Here is an 18,763-nt window from a genome sequence, read left to right on the forward strand (position 1 = left end):
CGCTGGCTGCTGGATTACTGGCTAATACTGGCTTTTGTACTCGCCCTGCTAGGTGTGAACCTCCAGTATTTTTGGTATGTTTTTATGTGAAAAGCTCCAGGAGATTAAGGTTTTACTCTGGTAAGTTCTTATTTTCCACCATATCTTAAGAATGTTGCAGAGACGGGTGCGTATGAGTGTCTTGATTTTTTTTATTTCAAATTGTTTTTTTTATTGCTACGACAGATACAAGGATGTGAATGAGGCAGGAAACTGTATTTAAAATGTTTATTTGGTTTGTCTTGAGAAATGTTTATCTATGAAAAACAAATTTCAGAAACAACCTTATTAGTGTTACAGTACAAGTGTTTCTTTGGCTTTGGTCTCCCAGACAGTACATCTTGATCGCTGTGGCTGTCCGTTTAATGTGGTTCAATCAAACGACTACAGAACGCTGGCGAGGGGATGGCTTGTATATTCAAGTAGAAATGAAATGCCTGAAAACAGAATGAATTAAGTGTTATTTCACTTTGAGTAGCATTCTTTGAAACCATCACAACTCCAGGGGAGATTACTGTGAGCCTCCAACATTAGGGACTTGCTGTTAGCAATTTCCCCAGTTTACAGTATTAAAACATGACTAGTATAATAATGGTGTGGCCTCCCTGTCCGATCTGTAGCTGTCGATAGAAAATTAGGTGTACAGTTTGAAGGAATTTGGTGCTTTGGTCTTGGTGGTCCATGTCCATTCTCTGCTACAGTGGGTTGCATCAAAGAGCACTGTTGAGTTTGTTTTGTGAGCTCACAAGATGAGAGGATTTTGTGTTAAGCTAACAAGAAATGTGACAACTACGGGTCCTCTATTAGGGAGGTAAAGTGAACATGTTCTGCCATAGGAAATGCCAGTTTGTGAAAGGTAATGAAATTGTCTGAGATTGAAGTGCATTTTACCAGTTGGTGAAGTCAACTGGATTATCAAAAAATGTGATACTCTATTTGACTTCACCAACTTCTTCATACTATGAAGATGCCTATATCTCTACCTCTGAACCTTCTGAATGTGACCAACTCACAACAGCTATTAAATGTTTTTCTACAGGATTTACGAACCTTTAAATGTCTTCATTTTTCCAGTTCAAGGTCCTGGGTCTCCATATCTGGGAAAAATGGAACATGACGTGTCATATTAATCACTTAATGAATTAACTTGTCCTATTATCTTGTGCTTCTGTAATTATGCCTTTTTTTTAGGTGTTGCAACTTTATCTTTCTTTACATCTGATTATTTGGATGATTGTATGTCGTAAAGTAATATTTTAAGCTGTAATGCAAAACAATTGTCTAACCTGTGAGGATGTGGTCAATGCTTTGTGCTACCAGCTCAGCATCCTCCATACTGAAGCACATGGGAGGTTTAAACTTCACAACATTCTCCCAGGGGCCATCTGTACTGACACAAATCCGCTCCTTTTTCAACCTGAAAATACAAATAAGATTCCCAAAGCAGAGACCAAAAATGGAGGGCATCAACTGTTTGGTCTGTACGCAATTAAATGAGTTTTTTAAGCTTTCATGAGACTACCTACTGTATGCTTACTGACAATTTATTTGGCAGTTTTTTTTAATACAAAATAGAAGCTCACAATGCCTTGCAGCATGACCCTTAAGCTTTTATATTGGCTATTTTCAGTGCGTGATATCCGAGTGCAACTAAGTATAAATTGGTCTTAAGTGTAAAGTCAGTCTTGACTATCACCTCTTCACTACCCTTGATGCAGCATCCGTAGCTGGAGTCTTCAGCTCTCTGTCTGACACCAGCTCCAAGCCCACAAACAGACCTACCCCTCTGCAAAGAACCAAGAAAGTGAAAAGCAGTCACTTAGTGACAGTGGTGTACCGATTCAGGTTGTTTCTAAGTACGCTATTTATAAATACCAGTACTATGCATTGCTAATAGATACTGTGCCCTTACCGGACATCTCCAATGATTTGATGTTTAGTTTTCAGCTTTGTGAGCAAGTCTTTGAGATGCCCTCCCACTCGGGTGGAGTTCCCTCTTAGGTCCTCTTTCTCGATCACGTCAAGAACTGCCAACCCAATGGCACACGACACTGGGTTGCCTCCAAACTACAAGAGGTCAGAGGGAATATTATGTATATATTATAATTAACATGTATTAGAAATATATATATATATATTTTTGCATTTGCTGTCCAAAATTATTGAAAAACAAGGCAGGGTCCAATAACTGTTCATGTGGATCTATCGATATGACAATAGTCTTTCCCAAATATAGAGAGACGGTAGGACTTAATGCATCTATTTGTGATTTGCATGATTTGATTTATAGCGAGGCATTGTGTTGAAAGAAAAACTAGCTCTTCCAGAGCTGCTGTGAGAGTGTATGTATATATATATACTGTATATACGTGTGTGTTTAAGTACTAAGTTGGCCTGCTAGCAGTGTGCACAAGAAACATAGTTTGTACCGATGGGTTCAGTGCTTTGCAAAATTAGCTCCAGTCCGGCACACACCGGACCCTCTTATATAAGAGGGTCTGTGTGTGCCGGACTGGAGCTAATTTTTCACCTAAATTCAATATGTAAAATTTAGGGGGGAAAATGTACTTATTGAATTTAGGTACCTTTCATGTCACATGTAAAATATTTTTTATGTATTGGCAAATCTGTAATATTTTAAAAGGAATCGTTGTGCACATCCATATAGTCGCTGGTGCAGGACAAAAAAGATGACATGTCGTAGGAATAAAAGAAGTCTGTACAACAGCTGCTGCTCCGACTAAGTTTAATGTGACTCACTATAGTGAGTTTGCACATTAAGCTGTTTGCATGGACTTCTTTTATTCCCTCAGATCTGTAATAGTCACCGTGTTGAAGTACTCCACGCCAGTCGCAGTGAAAGCTCCAGCGATCTCTACCGTGGTTGCCACACATGCCAAGGGGTGCCCATTGCCCATGGGTTTTCCCATTGTTACTATGTCGGGGCTGAAATCCTCTCCCTGCAGCTGAAAACCCCAGAAGTGACTTCCCACGCGTCCAAACCCTGTCTGCACCTCGTCCGCCACAAACACCCCCCCTGCTGAGCGGACATATCTGTGAAGAAGAGAGAGATGTAAGATCCAAATCATTATCTTTTTGTCCCTGGAAATGTCAAAGCTGTGAAATTGCTCAACTTCACTCATGTCTTAAGAGTGAGGACTCACTCTGCTACTTTAGTTGAGTATCCTTGGGGCAGAATGATTTGCCCTCCAACGCTTGGCAATGACTCGGCGACAAATGCAGAGATCTGTTGAAAATGAGTTTTAGAGAAAGATATACTAGAAGTAGAGCAATTATACATTGATCATTATAACACTATGCTATGGCTTCACATGTGGTTCTACTTTATACGTTTTCTGTCAAATTAAATTACAAAGTACTATTAGCCAACCTAATTGTACTAAATCGTACCTTACGGCCTTTCCTGTGCACCTCATCTATTTTGTCTTTCACAGTGGCAGCGTATGCGTGGGCTGGGTTGGCGTGGTCTTCTTTATATATTCCTCTGTAGGTGTCTGGTAAGGGTACCTAGGAAAATGATGTGTACTATTTTATCGTGGAAAATATCCACTGTTGGTCAGCAGTTACAAATGAGGCTTATATGAGCTTACACACCACATGAACCCATTCTTTCTGTCCTGCCAGTTTCCGGAACTTGTATGGACTAATGTCGATGAGGGACATGAGGTGTCCATGGTATGCACTGGTGTGGAAGGAGAGTGGTATTGTAATTGACATACATGTTTTATTGTCGGTGTCAAATTCGATGGTAAAAAAAAGTCTAAACTCACTGGTCGATCACAATGACATCTTCATGTTGTGTGTACTGCTGTGCCATGCGGAGAGCGAGATCATTGGCTTCAGACCTGTTGGGTAAATGGATATATCACCTTCAATGTCATAGTATGTTCTATAGAGTTTCATTATGTTTGGCTATAGATTTACTTTGGAATTTTAAGCTTTATTTCAGATAAGACAGTGTTGAGAGGCAGGGAACCGTGGACAGAGAGAGAAGTGACATGCAAGACATGATGGGGTTCAGATTCAAACCTGGGTCCTCACGCGGTCACTCTACATATCCTTGTGTGCTAATGTATTCATCATTTATATTGCCTTTTTGGCAGCAATATAATAGATATCCTACCTCAGTAACTATGGGAATGTGACATTCTAGATCGTACAGTATATATTTATACGTATGCTAGTCTGCGTTCTTTCACTACACCAATGTCTGTGTATATTGATAGTTTTTTACACTTTTGTTTAAATTATCTATACTTTATAACTTAATACCTGACTTGTATTACACTTTGTATTACAGTACTTGTATGATATCTCCTTGTATTATTTATGCTTGACATTGTTAGCACAGTCTTGCGTCTGGCTTCTACTCCATTACATCTCAGAGGCAAATATTGTACCTTTACTCCACTACAATTATTTGAAAACTTTAGTTACTAGTTACTTTGTAGATTTTGATTATTGTTACAAAACATACATTGACCACTTCAGCCCTATATACATATATATATTATATTTTACTTTTACTTGTAACAGACTATTTCTACATTGCAGTATTGATACTTTTACTTGAGTAAAACATTTTAGAACTTCTTCCACCACCCCTACTCACCCAGAGTTGACAAAATAGAAGACACACAGCTTGTCGGGCAGTGTGGCAGCCAGGCGTTCTGCATAGAGGATGATATTGTCGTGCAGGAAGCGTGAGTTTGTGTTCAGCAACTCCATCTGAGCTGTTGCAGCCTGTGTGATGCTGGGATGACAGTGGCCCACTGGAATAGAAAGTGGTGGAAAAAGTACTCACATTTCTTACTTAAGTAAAAGTATCAATGCTGCAATGTAGAAATACTCTGTTACAAGTAAAAGTCCGGTATTCAGAATTTACTTGGGTAAAAGTACAAAGATATTGGCATCAAAATGTACTAAAAGTACCAAAAGTAGAAAGTACTCATTATGCAGAATGTCCCGTTTCACAAGTTTTAAAATGTATAAAAATCTTTTGAAAATAGCAGATCTACAAGCTCACAATGCAGCTATTCTCAAATGGCCAAAATGTATATAGGGCTGACATGGTTAATGATGTTTTGTAACAATAATCTACAATGTAACTCTTAAAGTCTTAAAACTAAATAATTGTAGTGGAGTAGAAGTAAAAGTACTGAAATTTGTAAAAACTCCAGTAAAGTAAAAAATACCTCAAAATTGTACCTAAGTACAGTACTTGAGTAAATGTACTTAGTTACTTTACACCACTGGGAATAGAAACACCAAGTTATCCAAAGAGTGGCCACTAGAGGGCATTTTTATTGGGAATTTTGTGTTATAGCAAAGATTGTTTATAGCCCCACACATCATGTGACTTCTTCCTCGTCGAGTTCAGTTACAGTGTTGCCATGTCCGCTTATTATAAGCGACTTTGGGCTTCTTTTTCTGTAAAGTTGCTTGTGAATATTTGCGTTGCGTTTTTTTTTTGTCTTGTTTCTAAAGTGTACTTGCTTATTTAGGCTTGCTTCCAATTTTTTTTTAATTATTCAAACAAGTGGTTCTCAAATATTTTCATGAAAATATTTTGTGCCCAAGGGAGCATTTGTGTTGTTTGAATGTTTCAAAAAAGATTCCAAATATTCCACATTTCATTGCCAGAGTTTTTGAAAATAGCAGATCTACAAGCTCACAATGCGTCACGAGCTTGTAGGTTTAAAGTGCTCATGTGGGCTATTAGTTACTTCTTTTGGGCTTGTTTTCCTAGACCTGGTTGCACAATTTCTCTCACAAAATATGGCAACACTGTTCAGTGACTTTTGCTTTACAAAAATCAAAGCACTATTTTATATCGGTACGGTATGTTTATCGAACATATTGTTCTATAAAAGCAGTTTGATGTGATTTTAATGAGTCTCTTACCGTGCTGAACGTTGCTGATGCAGTCTAAATACCGCTGGCCGTTCTCGTCATACAAGTATTGACCCCGAGCTCTCACTATTTTCACCGGGTCATCCGAATAAAACAGTCGAACAGACGATCTGTGGGAGAAAACACCAACAATACATTATTAACTCTTACAGTGTAACAGATAGGGCTGTTGTTATTAACTTACATAGTCTTGATAGCTTTTTAGATTAATACGAAAACGCTCGTCCCAAAACACAGTCGCCCCGGGGCAAATCCGGCTACCTCGGAACGGTCCCCACCTGGTATTCCTAAACGTAGCCTCAGTAAACTATGCCTAAACCTACAAACCTAAAATTATTCCTAAACTTAACCTCAGTAAAAACCTAACCATAAACATATTTCTAACGTCATCCTCAGTAAAGAAAACAAGAACCGCTTTTTCGAGCGGTCCGCGAAAAAAAACAATGGGGTGAGCGTGTTTTGGGGCGAACCTTCCGGTTACCCTTTAGATTGCCACGATAGATCTTTATTGTTTACCTACCCGATGTATTTCTTTCTCATCGCAAGAGTCTGTTCTTTTCTGAACTTTTCTGTTGCCATTCTCCTCGAGTCGATGCTCTGTCTGGAATGTTCATTAATATGTTAGTTATAACGGCTCAATGTTGAGGCTCCCAACAGATTCGAAGTAAACAGAGTGGACCATATAGAGTTATGGTGGGAGTACACTATAATACTATAGTAATAACCCTTCTTATCATCTCTACGCATGCGTCTTCCATGACCGCTATTCGCAGTGGTGTAAAGTAACTAAGTACATGTACTCAAGTACTGTACTTAAGTTCAATATTAAGGTATTTTTTACTAATACTCCAATACATCTCAGAGGCAAATATTACACTTTAGTTACTAGTTACTTTGAAGATTTTGATTATTATTACAAAACATACATTACCCACTTCAGCCCATACACATTTCGGCCATTTGAAAATAGCAGATCTACAATTTCAAAAGATTTTAATATATTTGTATACATTTGAAAATGAGTACTTTCTACTTTTGGTACTTTAAGTACATTTTGATACCAATACTTTGTACTTTTACTCAAGTACATTTTGAATTCCAGACTTTTACTTGTAACAGAGTAATTTCTACATTGCAGTATTGATACCGTTACTTAATATCTCATTCACGTCTTTATTATGACACAAAACAGGGATATAAGCCTGTCCTGTTGGTTTTCATTTCCGAGCTATTTTAATGTTGTTTATTCAGGATGAGGGTCTCCATTATGGTAGCGGACCGGGGGGGACGACGACTGCTAACGTTATGCATACAATATACTAAACACTCTTTCATTTGACAACAAATTAAACATCAACATAACGATCAAACACATCCAATTACAGTTATAACGGGTCATTGTGGGGTTTCGACGACGGTCTGGCAGATTTCTGGGCCGTGTTTTATTTGGACTCGCACCTCTGTGATGGTTTCGTCCAGCGTTGCCAGATTGTGTGTGAGAAACAAGCAACCAGGTCTATGAAAACAAGCCCATCGGATATTTTAAAATAGCTGATCTACAAGCAAGCTCGCAAGGCGTCGCAATGCGACGCGTTGTGAGCTTGTAGGTCTACTATAAAATAAAATCTTGAATAAATAGTGAAACATTTTGAATATTATTTTGAAACATTTTAACAACAAATGGTACACGGGTCACAAAAATACTTTTAGATGGGCGGTCCTTGGACAAATACATATTAATTTGGGGGTCCCGGAAAATGTTTGAGAACCACTGGGTTTTTTAAACAACATTAGGAAACAAGACCAAACAAGCTACGGAGAAGTAGCCTTCAGCTATATGGTCCTACAAATTGGAATAGCATGCCTGTGAACCTGTGGCTCTCTGAATCCATGGACAGTTAAAATATATATATTCATTTGTGTTTAAAATAAAATAAAAGATTGTCCTTTTTCCTTTTATTGATGTTTTTAAAATGTTTGTTTTTTTGTTTTTTGATCTGTGAAGCGCATTGGTTGCACAGTGCAGCTTACACTTGCTGTATGAAATGTGCTATATAAATACAATTTGATTTGATTTGATGATTTGATGAACTACACTTTAGAAGCAAGCCCAAACGACAAGCAACTACACTTTAGAAACAAGCCCAAACAAGCACTTTTGAAACAAGCCCCCAAAAAACCACAACCCGCAACTAACCAATATTTACAAGCAACTTCACAGAAAAACAAGGCCAAAGTCGCTTATAATAAGCGGACATGGCAACAGTGGTTTCGTCCAAAAGCTATAAATAGCGCGCGAGGCCGCTGTGTCTCCTGTGCGCGTGCAGCTTTGCGGTTGCTAAGGAGACACGGGAGGGCCAGGTAATGCATCAGCTAGCCGTGTGTTAGCTTAGTGGCTAACATAAACTCCATAACGGTAGCGTGATATGAATGATACCTTAACATAATATGACCCGCTCGTGTGTATATTGTAGATTTACGAGTTCTTACTACAACGTACGTAGCATGACAACACGGTGATGAGCAGTAAACAGGCCTTATGTTGGCAGGCTATAGCTAGCTGATTAGCTTCTCCACCATAGCTGCTTGTGAACGTATAGAGGGTCAGTTCAGTTCCCACAGGCTGCATCATGATGTCCAGATGTTATGTTGCTTTATGTCAGCGTCTAGTTATATTAGTCTGCACTTGAAACCGAATGTTGGTGCAGATTTCAGGATCAGGCTATTTAATATATAGGCTAATTGCTTCTTTTTTTTTAAAAGCGATGACAGCTATGTTAACCAGCTAGTTTATCTGATGATGAAGACAACCTGCAGTGTTCTGTTTTAGCTTTAGCTTTATAACTTATTGTTTGCAAACCTCAATCGTTTAGCAGTCAGCCAATCTGTTTCAGCAAGCAATTAGAATTATTACACTGGTTTTAATGAGTAATAGGGTTCATTTGACTTGATTGTCACGTTAATGATAGTTTGGCATTTAACTTCCTTTTTACCTAGTCAGATCAGGTCAATGTTTCAAACCCAATGTTCATGAGCTAAGCTGCACATTGTACAAGGGTTGAATGAAATCACCTGGCTGACTGACAGATGTGCAAAGATCTTTTGGCTGGTTTGGAATGGATGACACATTTGTTAGCTTAGTTATTGATGATATTTTTTTTGTGGTCTTTGAAAGTCCACTGCTCTATGATGGTGTTTAGGAAAAGGCTCTGTACTGGTGATGACAAAGCTAGGCAAGTGGAATCTCATGTGGTAGGCTACTTGTAACACTAATACTCTAGCAACATGGTTGCCACATGGAAAAGGCCCAGCCCCAGAGGGCCTCATCTGACTCTGTACAGAAAGTTTTGAGGGAAATAAATACCCTCACGCCTAAAGCATAGGAATGAATAGTCTCTCAGCTTTGTCATTTAATTTCACCATATGGACACCCCTTATAGTTTTACTTTCAGTGTTACTTTTCAGTGTCAAAGGTGTAGTCAATTTCCCTTAAGCTGGCTCCAGACCAATCCAAATCGGCCCGACTTTGGGCCGATTTGGCTTCGGGAAGCGTCGGCCAGTCGGTTAGGGGTCCGTCGGCCAGTCGGTTAGGGGTCCGTCGGGACCTTTTCGGCCGACCCAGAGCCGACCGAACATGTTCAGCTTTTTAGCCGACTGGCAGAGCAGTGGCAGTGACAACAAAGGGCTGTCGGTGTTGCCAGATTATGTGAGAGAAACAAGCGACCATGTCTATGAAAACCTACATTCACTGTTTCTCGTTGTTGCTCCCAGAAAGAGAGAGAGAGATTGATTGATTTGACCTAGTTTTGCGCAGTTTTGGTGCGCAACACAACCCTCGTTTAAGTGAATTGCTTTCACCTGCTGCTGCTGTGTGGAGCGCAGTGGTGGAAAAAGTACTCAAATGTTTTACTTAAGTAAAAGTATCAATACTGCAATGTAGAAGTACTCCGTTACAAGTAAAAGTCCCGAATTAAAAATGTACTTGAGTGAAAGTACAAAAGTATTGGTATCAAAATGTACTTAAAGTACCAAAAGTAAAAGTACTCAAATGTTTGAAAATAGCAGATCTACAAGCTCACAACGCGTCGCTTCGCGACGCGTTGTGAGCTTGTAGATCGGCTATTTTCAAATAGCCTAGGTATAAAATAGAGCTAAAGTGGTTACTGTATGTTTTATAATGTAATAATTTATATCTGCAAAGTAACTAATAACTAAAGTTTTCAAATAATTGTAGTGGAGTAAAAGTAGAATATTTTCCTCAGAGATGTATGGAGTAGAAGTAAAAGTACTGAAAATTAGAAATACTCCAGTAAAGTAAAAAATCCTCAAAAGTGTACTTAAGTACAGTACTTGAGTAAATGTACTTAGTTACTTTACACCACTGGCGGAGTGTGCGCTACAGGGCTGCATATCTCCAAGCCAGGGTGACCTACCCAGGCTCATGAAATTCATATGCAGGCATAGTAGCCAATTAGAATGAAATCCGCAAAAACGGACTCATATACTGATACAGAACCATATATTGGCTATTATATTATGGCTGTCGGGTGGAAATCTTGTATGTTCCTTTTTTATTATTATTTAAAAACAATTTAAAATCGTGAAAATAGCCAATCTACAAGCTGTAATTATTAATAATTAAGAAATACTATATTTTAAAGAGTGAAAAATCAACTAAAGTCATTATTAGTGCAAGTTCATTCACATTTCATTTGAATGAAAATAACTTGTGGGTAAAATACATTCTGTGAATCTAATGTGATTAATGTGACCCCTACTTCAGTCAGTGAAGTCCAGGGCTGAATGTGACATATTGAGACCTATATAACTAAATATTGGTCATTTGCCAACACATTATTTTGTGAAATAAATGGGTTATATTTCACAGATAGTTATACTATTCTTATAATATATTAAAATACAATGATCCTTAACCTTCAAGTTAAATGCATTATTTCCGTGGACTTAAAAATCATTTTTGGACTTAAAAATCATTATTATTTTTTTGGATGGCCTTCCTGCCCTGGCACCAAAGGCCAAGTGGCCTTGCCCCTAAAATGACGAAATTCCAGGCTTGAATGCAATAGATGTACTCTGAGTCTGTTACAAGTAAAAGTCCAGAATTCAACATTTACTTGAGTAAAAGTACTAAAGTATTGGTATAAAAATGTACTTAAAGTACCAAAAGTAAAAGTACAAAAATGTTTGAAAATAGCAGATCTACAAGCTCAGAACGCGTGCATCGCAACACGTTGTGAGCTTGTAGATCTGCTATTTTCAAATAGCTTATAGGTATAAAATAGGGCTAAAGTGGTTAATGTATGTTTCATAATGATTTATATCTGCAAAGTAACTAGTAACTAAACATTTCAAATAATTGTTGTGGAGTACAAGTATAGACAATTGGAAATACTCCAGTAAAGTAAAAGTACCTCAAAATTGTACTTAAGTACAGTACTTGAGTAAATGTACTAGTTACTTACACCACTGCACGTCAGTGAAGAAAAAACGCTGGGAACATCCCTAAGTGGCTTTGCAGGGAAACAAGCCCAAAGTCGCTTATAATAAGCAGACCTGGCAACGCTGGCAGGCTAAAAGTCAAATTAGCACATGAATGGCCAGTCGGCTGACAGACTTAAATGCCAACTTTTGCCAACCGAATACCAGTCTGTTGCAGTCTGGAGTAGTCTGCAATAGTCTGGACGAGTCTGTTTGGTGCGGAGTTACCTTTAGAGCAGTGCAAAGGTTGAAATGAATTGTCAGGATGTTGTATCTGGGCCAGTTGTAAGTTTGTTTCCTAGGGTGTGTCTTACTTTCACTTACTACTATTAGATCTTGTATAGAAGTCAACTGGTGGTGACGCATTTCCATTAAAAAAAAGTCTGTTGAGAAATGAAATTCAGAAACTGGCACCGTGGGCCTGTTGCGGTTGTTGTCTTAGTTTGTATTGATGCACGTCTTGGGGTCTGCTGTTCTGTGTCCCTGTGCGTTCTCTTCGCCTTGGCCATTTTTGTGACCATTGGAGCCCTGTTGTCCACTTTTCTCCCCTCTTTTGTCTCCCTCGCAAAGCAGCTATGGCATGCTTTCAGCCCCACTCCCCCTTCATTTTTTTCACACACTTCCCCCATCCTCCCCCTCTTCCTTTTAGTCTCCTTCCCCCTTCCATTCTCCTCTGTCCTCAACGAGCACCAGGCTCCTATCACGTCTTGTAAATTGGACCCACTTGGCTTTCATTGCTGTGGCATTCCCCAAAGCTTTTCCTGTGTGACACACTTCTTCGTACCTAAAATCTGAGATGGCCCTTCTTTATCGGATGGCAATGGTCATAATTTTCATCGAATGTATGCTATGGAATGTGGAGTGTTTCTTTGTCCTTGGGCCTTGAGCCACCTGTATGCTTTCTGCCTTTTGTGAAAGTGGAACCTATCAAGAGTGCCTCATGTGCAAGTAAAAGGCAGCACATGACTCTGTGCCTTTTTTTTATATTGCAACATTTGTAAGTTTCATTTATACTCTATTGCACAAGTGTCGCTTGCCGACAAGACCTGACCTTCAAGCTTACAGTTACAGCACATCGTTAGCATGGAGATCAGCAATCTGGGAAGATCAGTTGTTGTCGGCAAACCACATGTAAGGCTTACAGAATTCCACATTATCTCTCCCTGCATAATAAATGCCAAATAAATATTTTGACATTTGTCATGAAATCTCTACATCGTTTGCGAGTGTATTTAATTTCCTTTTGTAAGTATCGCCAAAATCACAAATGGCATTATTATTTATGCATTTACATCTTTCCTACCTCGTCACTAGCCTGTCTAAAAGTAGCTCCTTTGAAAGACAGCCAGAGCAATACTGTAGGTTTAGCAAGTTTCCTTTTCATACTTGGAGCTAATTTCTCCTCCCTTTCCTGTCCTTTACCAGGAGAAGTGAAGATGACCGTGGCGTTGTGAGAGAGCGAGTCAGTCTGGCTGGTTGAGGTGTGGAGGGGACACCACAAACCTCGCCAGGATTCTGACAGACCCCTGTACCTTTCCTCCTCCTCACCTTCATCTTTCCCCGGGGTCCAGGATGGTGACTCTTATCACAGAGCAGCTCCGGAAGCAGAGTTTAGAGGAGCACAGTCACAAGGCCTTCTCCTTCAATGTGAATGTGGTGAGTAGAACTTCAAATGACCTAACTTTTAAACCACTTAAGCAATGTAAAATTAGCCCATCTACAAGCTTAGAAATGGCTTACAAGTTTGTAGATCTGTTATGCAGGGGTTTTTTTTATGTTGAAGATTTTTATTATATTCTTTGCCCAAAATATGGAGGCCAGGGTTAATGTTGTTGTTACACAGTTATCCATAGGTTCCCAGATTCACACCCCTGTCATTCTTTTGTCATTTCAGTCTTTGCCTGCAGTGGGATCCAGCCCTACTATCTCCTGGAGTGCCTATGGATTGACTCCAGGTAAGTTCATTGTAGCGGGCATAGTGCCGATAGCCTGTGATAAAACATCATACTGACTGCTGTAGATCTTAGGTTGCTAATTTATTATCCATATTCTGTACATTTTATTTTTTGGTTGTGACCTATATATGTATATCCTATAGATTTATTATCTATTTATTCTTCTCTGTATATTTTCAATGGTTTCAACATATACTGTATATCCTATCTCAACATAGGGGAGGGGCAATTATATATTATTTCCTAGTCTATGGTCGTTGACTACACCAATGTCTAATGTGTAAGCTAGCTTATTGAGCTTATTACTACTAGTAGTACATTACTTGTATTATAACATATATTTTATTAGCTAGTTATATTGGCACAGTGATTTAATACTATATTTGTTGGACATCATTAGCATAGTCTGGCGGAGTATGCCACACCAACATTCTGCTGCATAAACATGTACAGTATGAACATGTGACAAATAAAAGTCTTTGAATCTATCTTCTGGCATTCCCAGAGAGCAGTTTGGCATTGTACCCATCATCCAGGGCCCATCTCCTGGATTCCTCCTCTGGCCTGTCCCCTCTCGACCCCCTAGGGCCCCCTGTCCCGGTTGGAGATTGTCTCTGCCAACCTCAAATTCCCAGCACCTCAGTCACTGACCTGGCCTCCCAGAGCTCCCCACCCCCACCTCCCAAACGCCACTGCCGCTCCTTGTCTGTTCCGGAGGATCTATCTCGCTGCCGTTCCACCTGGCGCCCCTGTGCCTCTAAGGTGTGGACCCCTGTTAAACGCCGCAGTCAAAGTGGAGGAGTGGCTTGTTTGGGGTCCGGGGCCTGCTCTGGCTCCCTCCGAGGCCCCAGCTCCTCTCTTACGTCCTCGTCCGTGCACTCGTCCTCCAGCCCCACATTCTTTAGCCTGGCACTGTCGTCTGACTCCCCGCTACCCTGGAGCTTTCCCTGGGACCCCTGTGACACGCTGAGGGGGGCCTGCTCCACCTTCTTCCCAGCCCCCTCCTCCTGCTCCTCCTCCCCGGCTCCTCTGGCCTCATCTCGCTCGCTGCTGCGCAGGCGCTTCTCCCTCTCCCCCGTGCACATCCAGGAGGCGTCTCTGCTCCCCCTGCCTCCGCAGCCCTCCCCAGCTTCTGCTCTGATCCCCGGCTGTTGTGCCACAGAGCCCCTGGCCCCCTCCCCTTCTCCCACCTCAGCCTGCAGCACCCCGTCTTCCTCCAGACGCGCACTGCGCCCGCTCCTCCCACGATGCCACTCTCAACCCTGTGACATGCGTAAGCCTCGCCTGAAGAGACGCCATGACCCAGATATTCTACCCTGCCCCCGGCCTGGCCTTGACTTCAGCAAGATGACTCAGGTGAGCATGATGCTGCAACCAATAGGGGTGCTTATTATTTAATTTGTCTTATTTGGTCTAGACTGATTTTTCTTGTGCACGCTGCCAGTAGGCTAACTTGGTACCGCCACACATTTTTACCCCCAAGTTTTATATTTATTATTTGAAATATTTCAAACAAATTATAATGAATTATAAACATGTTACCAGTGTATTTGGTTGCTTTCTGGTAATCTGCTTTGCCGTGAAAAGCAACTGGAGACTGCCCCCCCCCTCACCACCACCAAGGCCCTTAGCTCCCTGCTTCTGTCTCCACAGTCCAGTGTGTTTATGTTGGGATCATTAGTGAGCAGAAGTGGGCCTCTGGTTCCCTGACCCCAACCACAACCCCCCTACCCCACCATACTGTATGAAGCAGCATTGCGCTCACATTCCTGTTTCCATCAGACCAGTCTGGCCTGCATTGGGTTCTGTGGTGTGATGTTAGTACTGGCACTTTCACCCCACTTCCCTGACCCACTGTGTGTTTTTGGGCTGGCCCCTGCATTCCTGTGCATCTGGCCACTGGAGTCTGCTATGCCCATTGAATATTTCCCCTGAATGCTGCTTTCTAACCCTATTAAAAGAATGTCACTGCCATTCATGGTAACTTCCTGGTTTGTTTAATGATGTCATCACCTTTCCTCCTCTGTCCTCAGCCTTGTTTTTGTTTATGACGTAGGAAAGGGTTGTGTGGATCTTCTTGTTCTACTGTGTTGAAACATAAAAGAAAAAGGCCAGGCTATAATACAGTTTCAGAACAGCTACACATGAACCGTAAAAGCTTTGCGTGTTCTGATTTCCATGGTAAAACAGTCTACACATTGACATGTGTTTACCATGTGACTGGTCCTTCACATGATGGCCCACAGTGTGTGTTGATTTAAATGACATTCAGTATGGTTCCATGTAACTTCTCTGTGCTTTGCAGATTGGTAGTGGTGAAGCCCTGGGCTGCGGAGCAGGTGGCTGCATGATGCTGGAGTCCGCCCAGGGGGAGCGGCGATCAGCCTTCTCCCCTGCGGAGTTCCTGGGACGGACCAGTATCATACCATTAAGTGAAAGTGAGGAGGAAGAAGAGGAGGAAGATAAAAGAAAGGGGAGTACAATAGATGGACAAAAGATAGTTTTTGAGAGAGACTGCACAGAACTGGACTTGAACCTTATAGAGGAGAATTGATGGCTCCTTGGTGCTGCTTGTGTGATCAACTGCATTTCTCACCATGTTATCCACATGTAGGCTACGCACAGACTTCTGGCAGAACCCTTGGGAACCTGTTGCCCCTCTATAGGCATGCATCAGGGCCCTTCATAATCCCCCAAAAAACAAGACGATGCCGATATTGTTATTTCTTTACTCCAACATTTCACAAGAATGATGTCATAGTGTCTTCCATCGGACACTTCGTTGGTAAATCTGCACGAGTAAATAAGTGCGTTCACATGCACACCGTATTCTGGCTAATAATCAATATTGCAGTTAAAAAGACTTGTTCAGGATAAGCCATTTATTATTATGCATCTGGATATCAGAGTACACACACACACACACACACACACACACACACACACACACCACTCTCTGAATATTGTAAATATTGCCATAGAAAACCTTCCAGTAAGCAAAAATGTAATAAGGCAGGTACAGTATATACATGAATCCCAGCTAATATTGGCATATCTTGCGTTTTTCTGTTTGGAAATGAGCTTATCCAAGTTGTGGTGTCTGTATATGTTACGGTGAATTTGGAAAATAGGGTGGGGTATTTGGGGAAAATCAACATTCCACATGACAAACGTTGGTTTGGATTGACATGTAAAGCCTGATTTTGAATTTGTCATACAACTGTGTAGTGCTCTGAAAATAGCCAATCTACAAGCTCACAAGGCAATGTGAACTTGTAGCGTGGCTATTTTCACTTTAGCTTGGCTGTGTTACCTTAACGCCAAACCTAAGCTGAGTGAACATGAAGCTGAGGGTACAGGGCTGACCCCGTTCACCTAATGTCTCACTCGGGTGCACCTCATGAGCCACAAGGCCTCGCCCTCAGCACACCTGCCTTGCAAAAAAAACATTCTTTATTCAGTTGTGAGTGAAACGTGCCCCCCTCCCCTTCCAGTCCATCCAATCCGCCTCAGAACATTCTAATGTATCACTCTCTGGTCGGTGTCAGTGTGTCAGCTTTTTCTTTTCCATTGCAAATTCTCACATTCAACTTTTCCAAATGCACCTTTACATATACATACACCCTTAACAAAACTGAAATATCAGAATATGAATCGGCATGTAAATGCTCTCATTATGTCATTGAAAGCAGGAGAACACTATTCCAAGGGTACATTATATGGCACTTTTCAATGATTGTAAATTAGATTGCTTGTCAAGACGCCCCCGTGGACAGGATACATTCCAGAATGTCATAGCAGTTCCTGAAAAGCCCCTCCATGTTACCATAGCGGAGCTTCTACACACCCAGTTTGACCCTGTGGAACACCCCAACATCAGTAATGCTTCATTTATAATCAGTCGTACAATGGTGTTGGTCAAATCTGGCTTAAAAACATGCTTTTCTTGTAGCAAAAGCAAAAAACTATTGCAACCCCCTTGTTCATATTTTCTTTGGTGTGGGAGACCTTTTGTTGCTTGAACATCGATGCATCTATTGTCAAAGACTAGTTATATAATATTTTGGATGATATATTAACTTGATCATGCCTTAAGCTTGAAGTACAATGGGTTCCTGATGTTTTAGTGTTCATCTTTCTCAGCCAGACAATTTTTCCTTCCAAGGAATCATTTGCTATGATTCAGACGCTAATGAACGGGTCACACATGCACTATAATGGACAATTGATTAACTAAATCAATGCTGCAGTTGGCTCCAATAGGGCACAATGTAATAATGTACTGTACAGTGGTTACACATGTTGCGTGTGAGTGTATGTGTGATTAAAAAAAAAGAAAGAGAGAGAGAGAAAAAAAAGCCAGTAGTGATGCAGACTTGCAGAGGATTGGTGGCCTTTCGGAAATGATTTTTAATGTGTTTTCAGATGGAGAAGTTCTTACACAATTTGTGTAATAAAATAAAGTTTAATAGAGAATGTTTTTTTGTTCTGTTTTCAAAAATGTCTTTTGTCTCTTATTTAAATCGGGTACTTTTTGTTGGAACATTAGGGATAAACTTTGCTACTATTAGTGATAATTGATTGGTGACATCTAGTGTTTGACTTAGGCATTTAAGTTGAATATAATGGCTCGGGTTCATTCAAAACAATTCTGATAAACTTAAATGTAGTTATTGATTGTTTTAAATTGCATCTTTAAAGTCTGATTATGAACATAATTTCAGTATATATATATATGAAACATGTGGCTGAATTATGAAATTGAGGAAGCTTTAGGCTACTGAGAACGTGATTATATTGTCCAACCGGCCGTCCAGGACGGCCCAAAACACTTCTTCAGTGAGGAAGAGCCAAAAGCTACAGGCTGCGGTGAAACTTGCAGAGAGGGTTTAATCCATCTAGACAGAGTGATATGTTTGTGCCCAGCAGCAACGACGACGCAACGCACAGAAAATTTGACTTCTGGTTATACGAAGGAGGAGCCAGGCCCGGAGGCAACCAACAGTGCCTAGAGCCTCCTACTGTCGACACCAGCTGCAACATCCCAACTAACCTTCATGAGTTATTCGGCCTGGCATCGGCCGGACTGATGGCGTGGATACAGGCAGTAGCTGTAGCGGGCTGTAGTTGTAGCATGCATGGATCTGCGTAGTCGGTCTGGCTAGTGCCAGGCTAACCCTAACCCCTAATTGGTAGTCTCTAACTACCCCCAAGAGATAGTGGGGCAGTAGCATGCCACTTGGACACAGGCCGGGGTCTGATCGGCGTAGGTGGGGTCGCCTGGAGTAGGGTGTCTGTAACAACATTGATGATGTGTCCAAGTTTGTGCATCAGTT

At 40.9% G+C, this 18,763-nt stretch overlaps 2 protein-coding genes across 4 annotated transcripts; one reads left to right on the plus strand and one right to left on the minus strand.

Annotated features, from left to right (window-relative positions):
* Position 1: 1 nt before the first annotated feature.
* On the minus strand, positions 2–6,650 carry phykpl (5-phosphohydroxy-L-lysine phospho-lyase). The gene is made up of 13 exons (XM_080416737.1): positions 6,494–6,650; positions 5,965–6,083; positions 4,673–4,832; positions 3,831–3,905; positions 3,655–3,742; positions 3,451–3,567; positions 3,204–3,286; positions 2,868–3,093; positions 1,952–2,106; positions 1,736–1,825; positions 1,326–1,456; positions 1,090–1,136; positions 2–476 (listed from the first exon to the last, which is right to left on the minus strand). The coding sequence occupies exons 1-12, from the start codon at positions 6,550–6,552 to the stop codon at positions 1,102–1,104; spliced, it is 1,338 nt and encodes a 445-aa protein (XP_080272863.1). The 5' UTR covers positions 6,553–6,650; the 3' UTR covers positions 2–476; positions 1,090–1,101.
* A 1,615-nt stretch (positions 6,651–8,265) lies between these two features.
* On the plus strand, positions 8,266–17,907 carry LOC308076452 (protein FAM53C-like). Of its 3 annotated transcripts, none has more exons than XM_080416740.1 (5): positions 8,266–8,334; positions 12,898–13,128; positions 13,367–13,427; positions 13,933–14,783; positions 15,733–17,907. In XM_080416740.1, exons 2-5 carry the CDS (start codon positions 13,045–13,047, stop codon positions 15,979–15,981), a joined length of 1,245 nt encoding a protein of 414 aa, XP_080272866.1. In that variant the 5' UTR covers positions 8,266–8,334; positions 12,898–13,044; the 3' UTR covers positions 15,982–17,907. The 3 variants fall into 3 exon arrangements, with proteins under 3 accessions (XP_080272866.1, XP_080272867.1, XP_080272868.1); XM_080416741.1 differs by having other exon boundaries at positions 8,305–8,389; XM_080416742.1 differs by lacking the exon at positions 8,266–8,334 and adding an exon at positions 12,449–12,603.
* The last annotated feature ends 856 nt before the right edge of the window (positions 17,908–18,763 follow it).

Source organism: Gymnoscopelus braueri, assembly GCF_963280865.1.
Source record: "Gymnoscopelus braueri genome assembly, chromosome: 20".
Lineage (NCBI taxonomy): Eukaryota > Metazoa > Chordata > Actinopteri > Myctophiformes > Myctophidae > Gymnoscopelus > Gymnoscopelus braueri.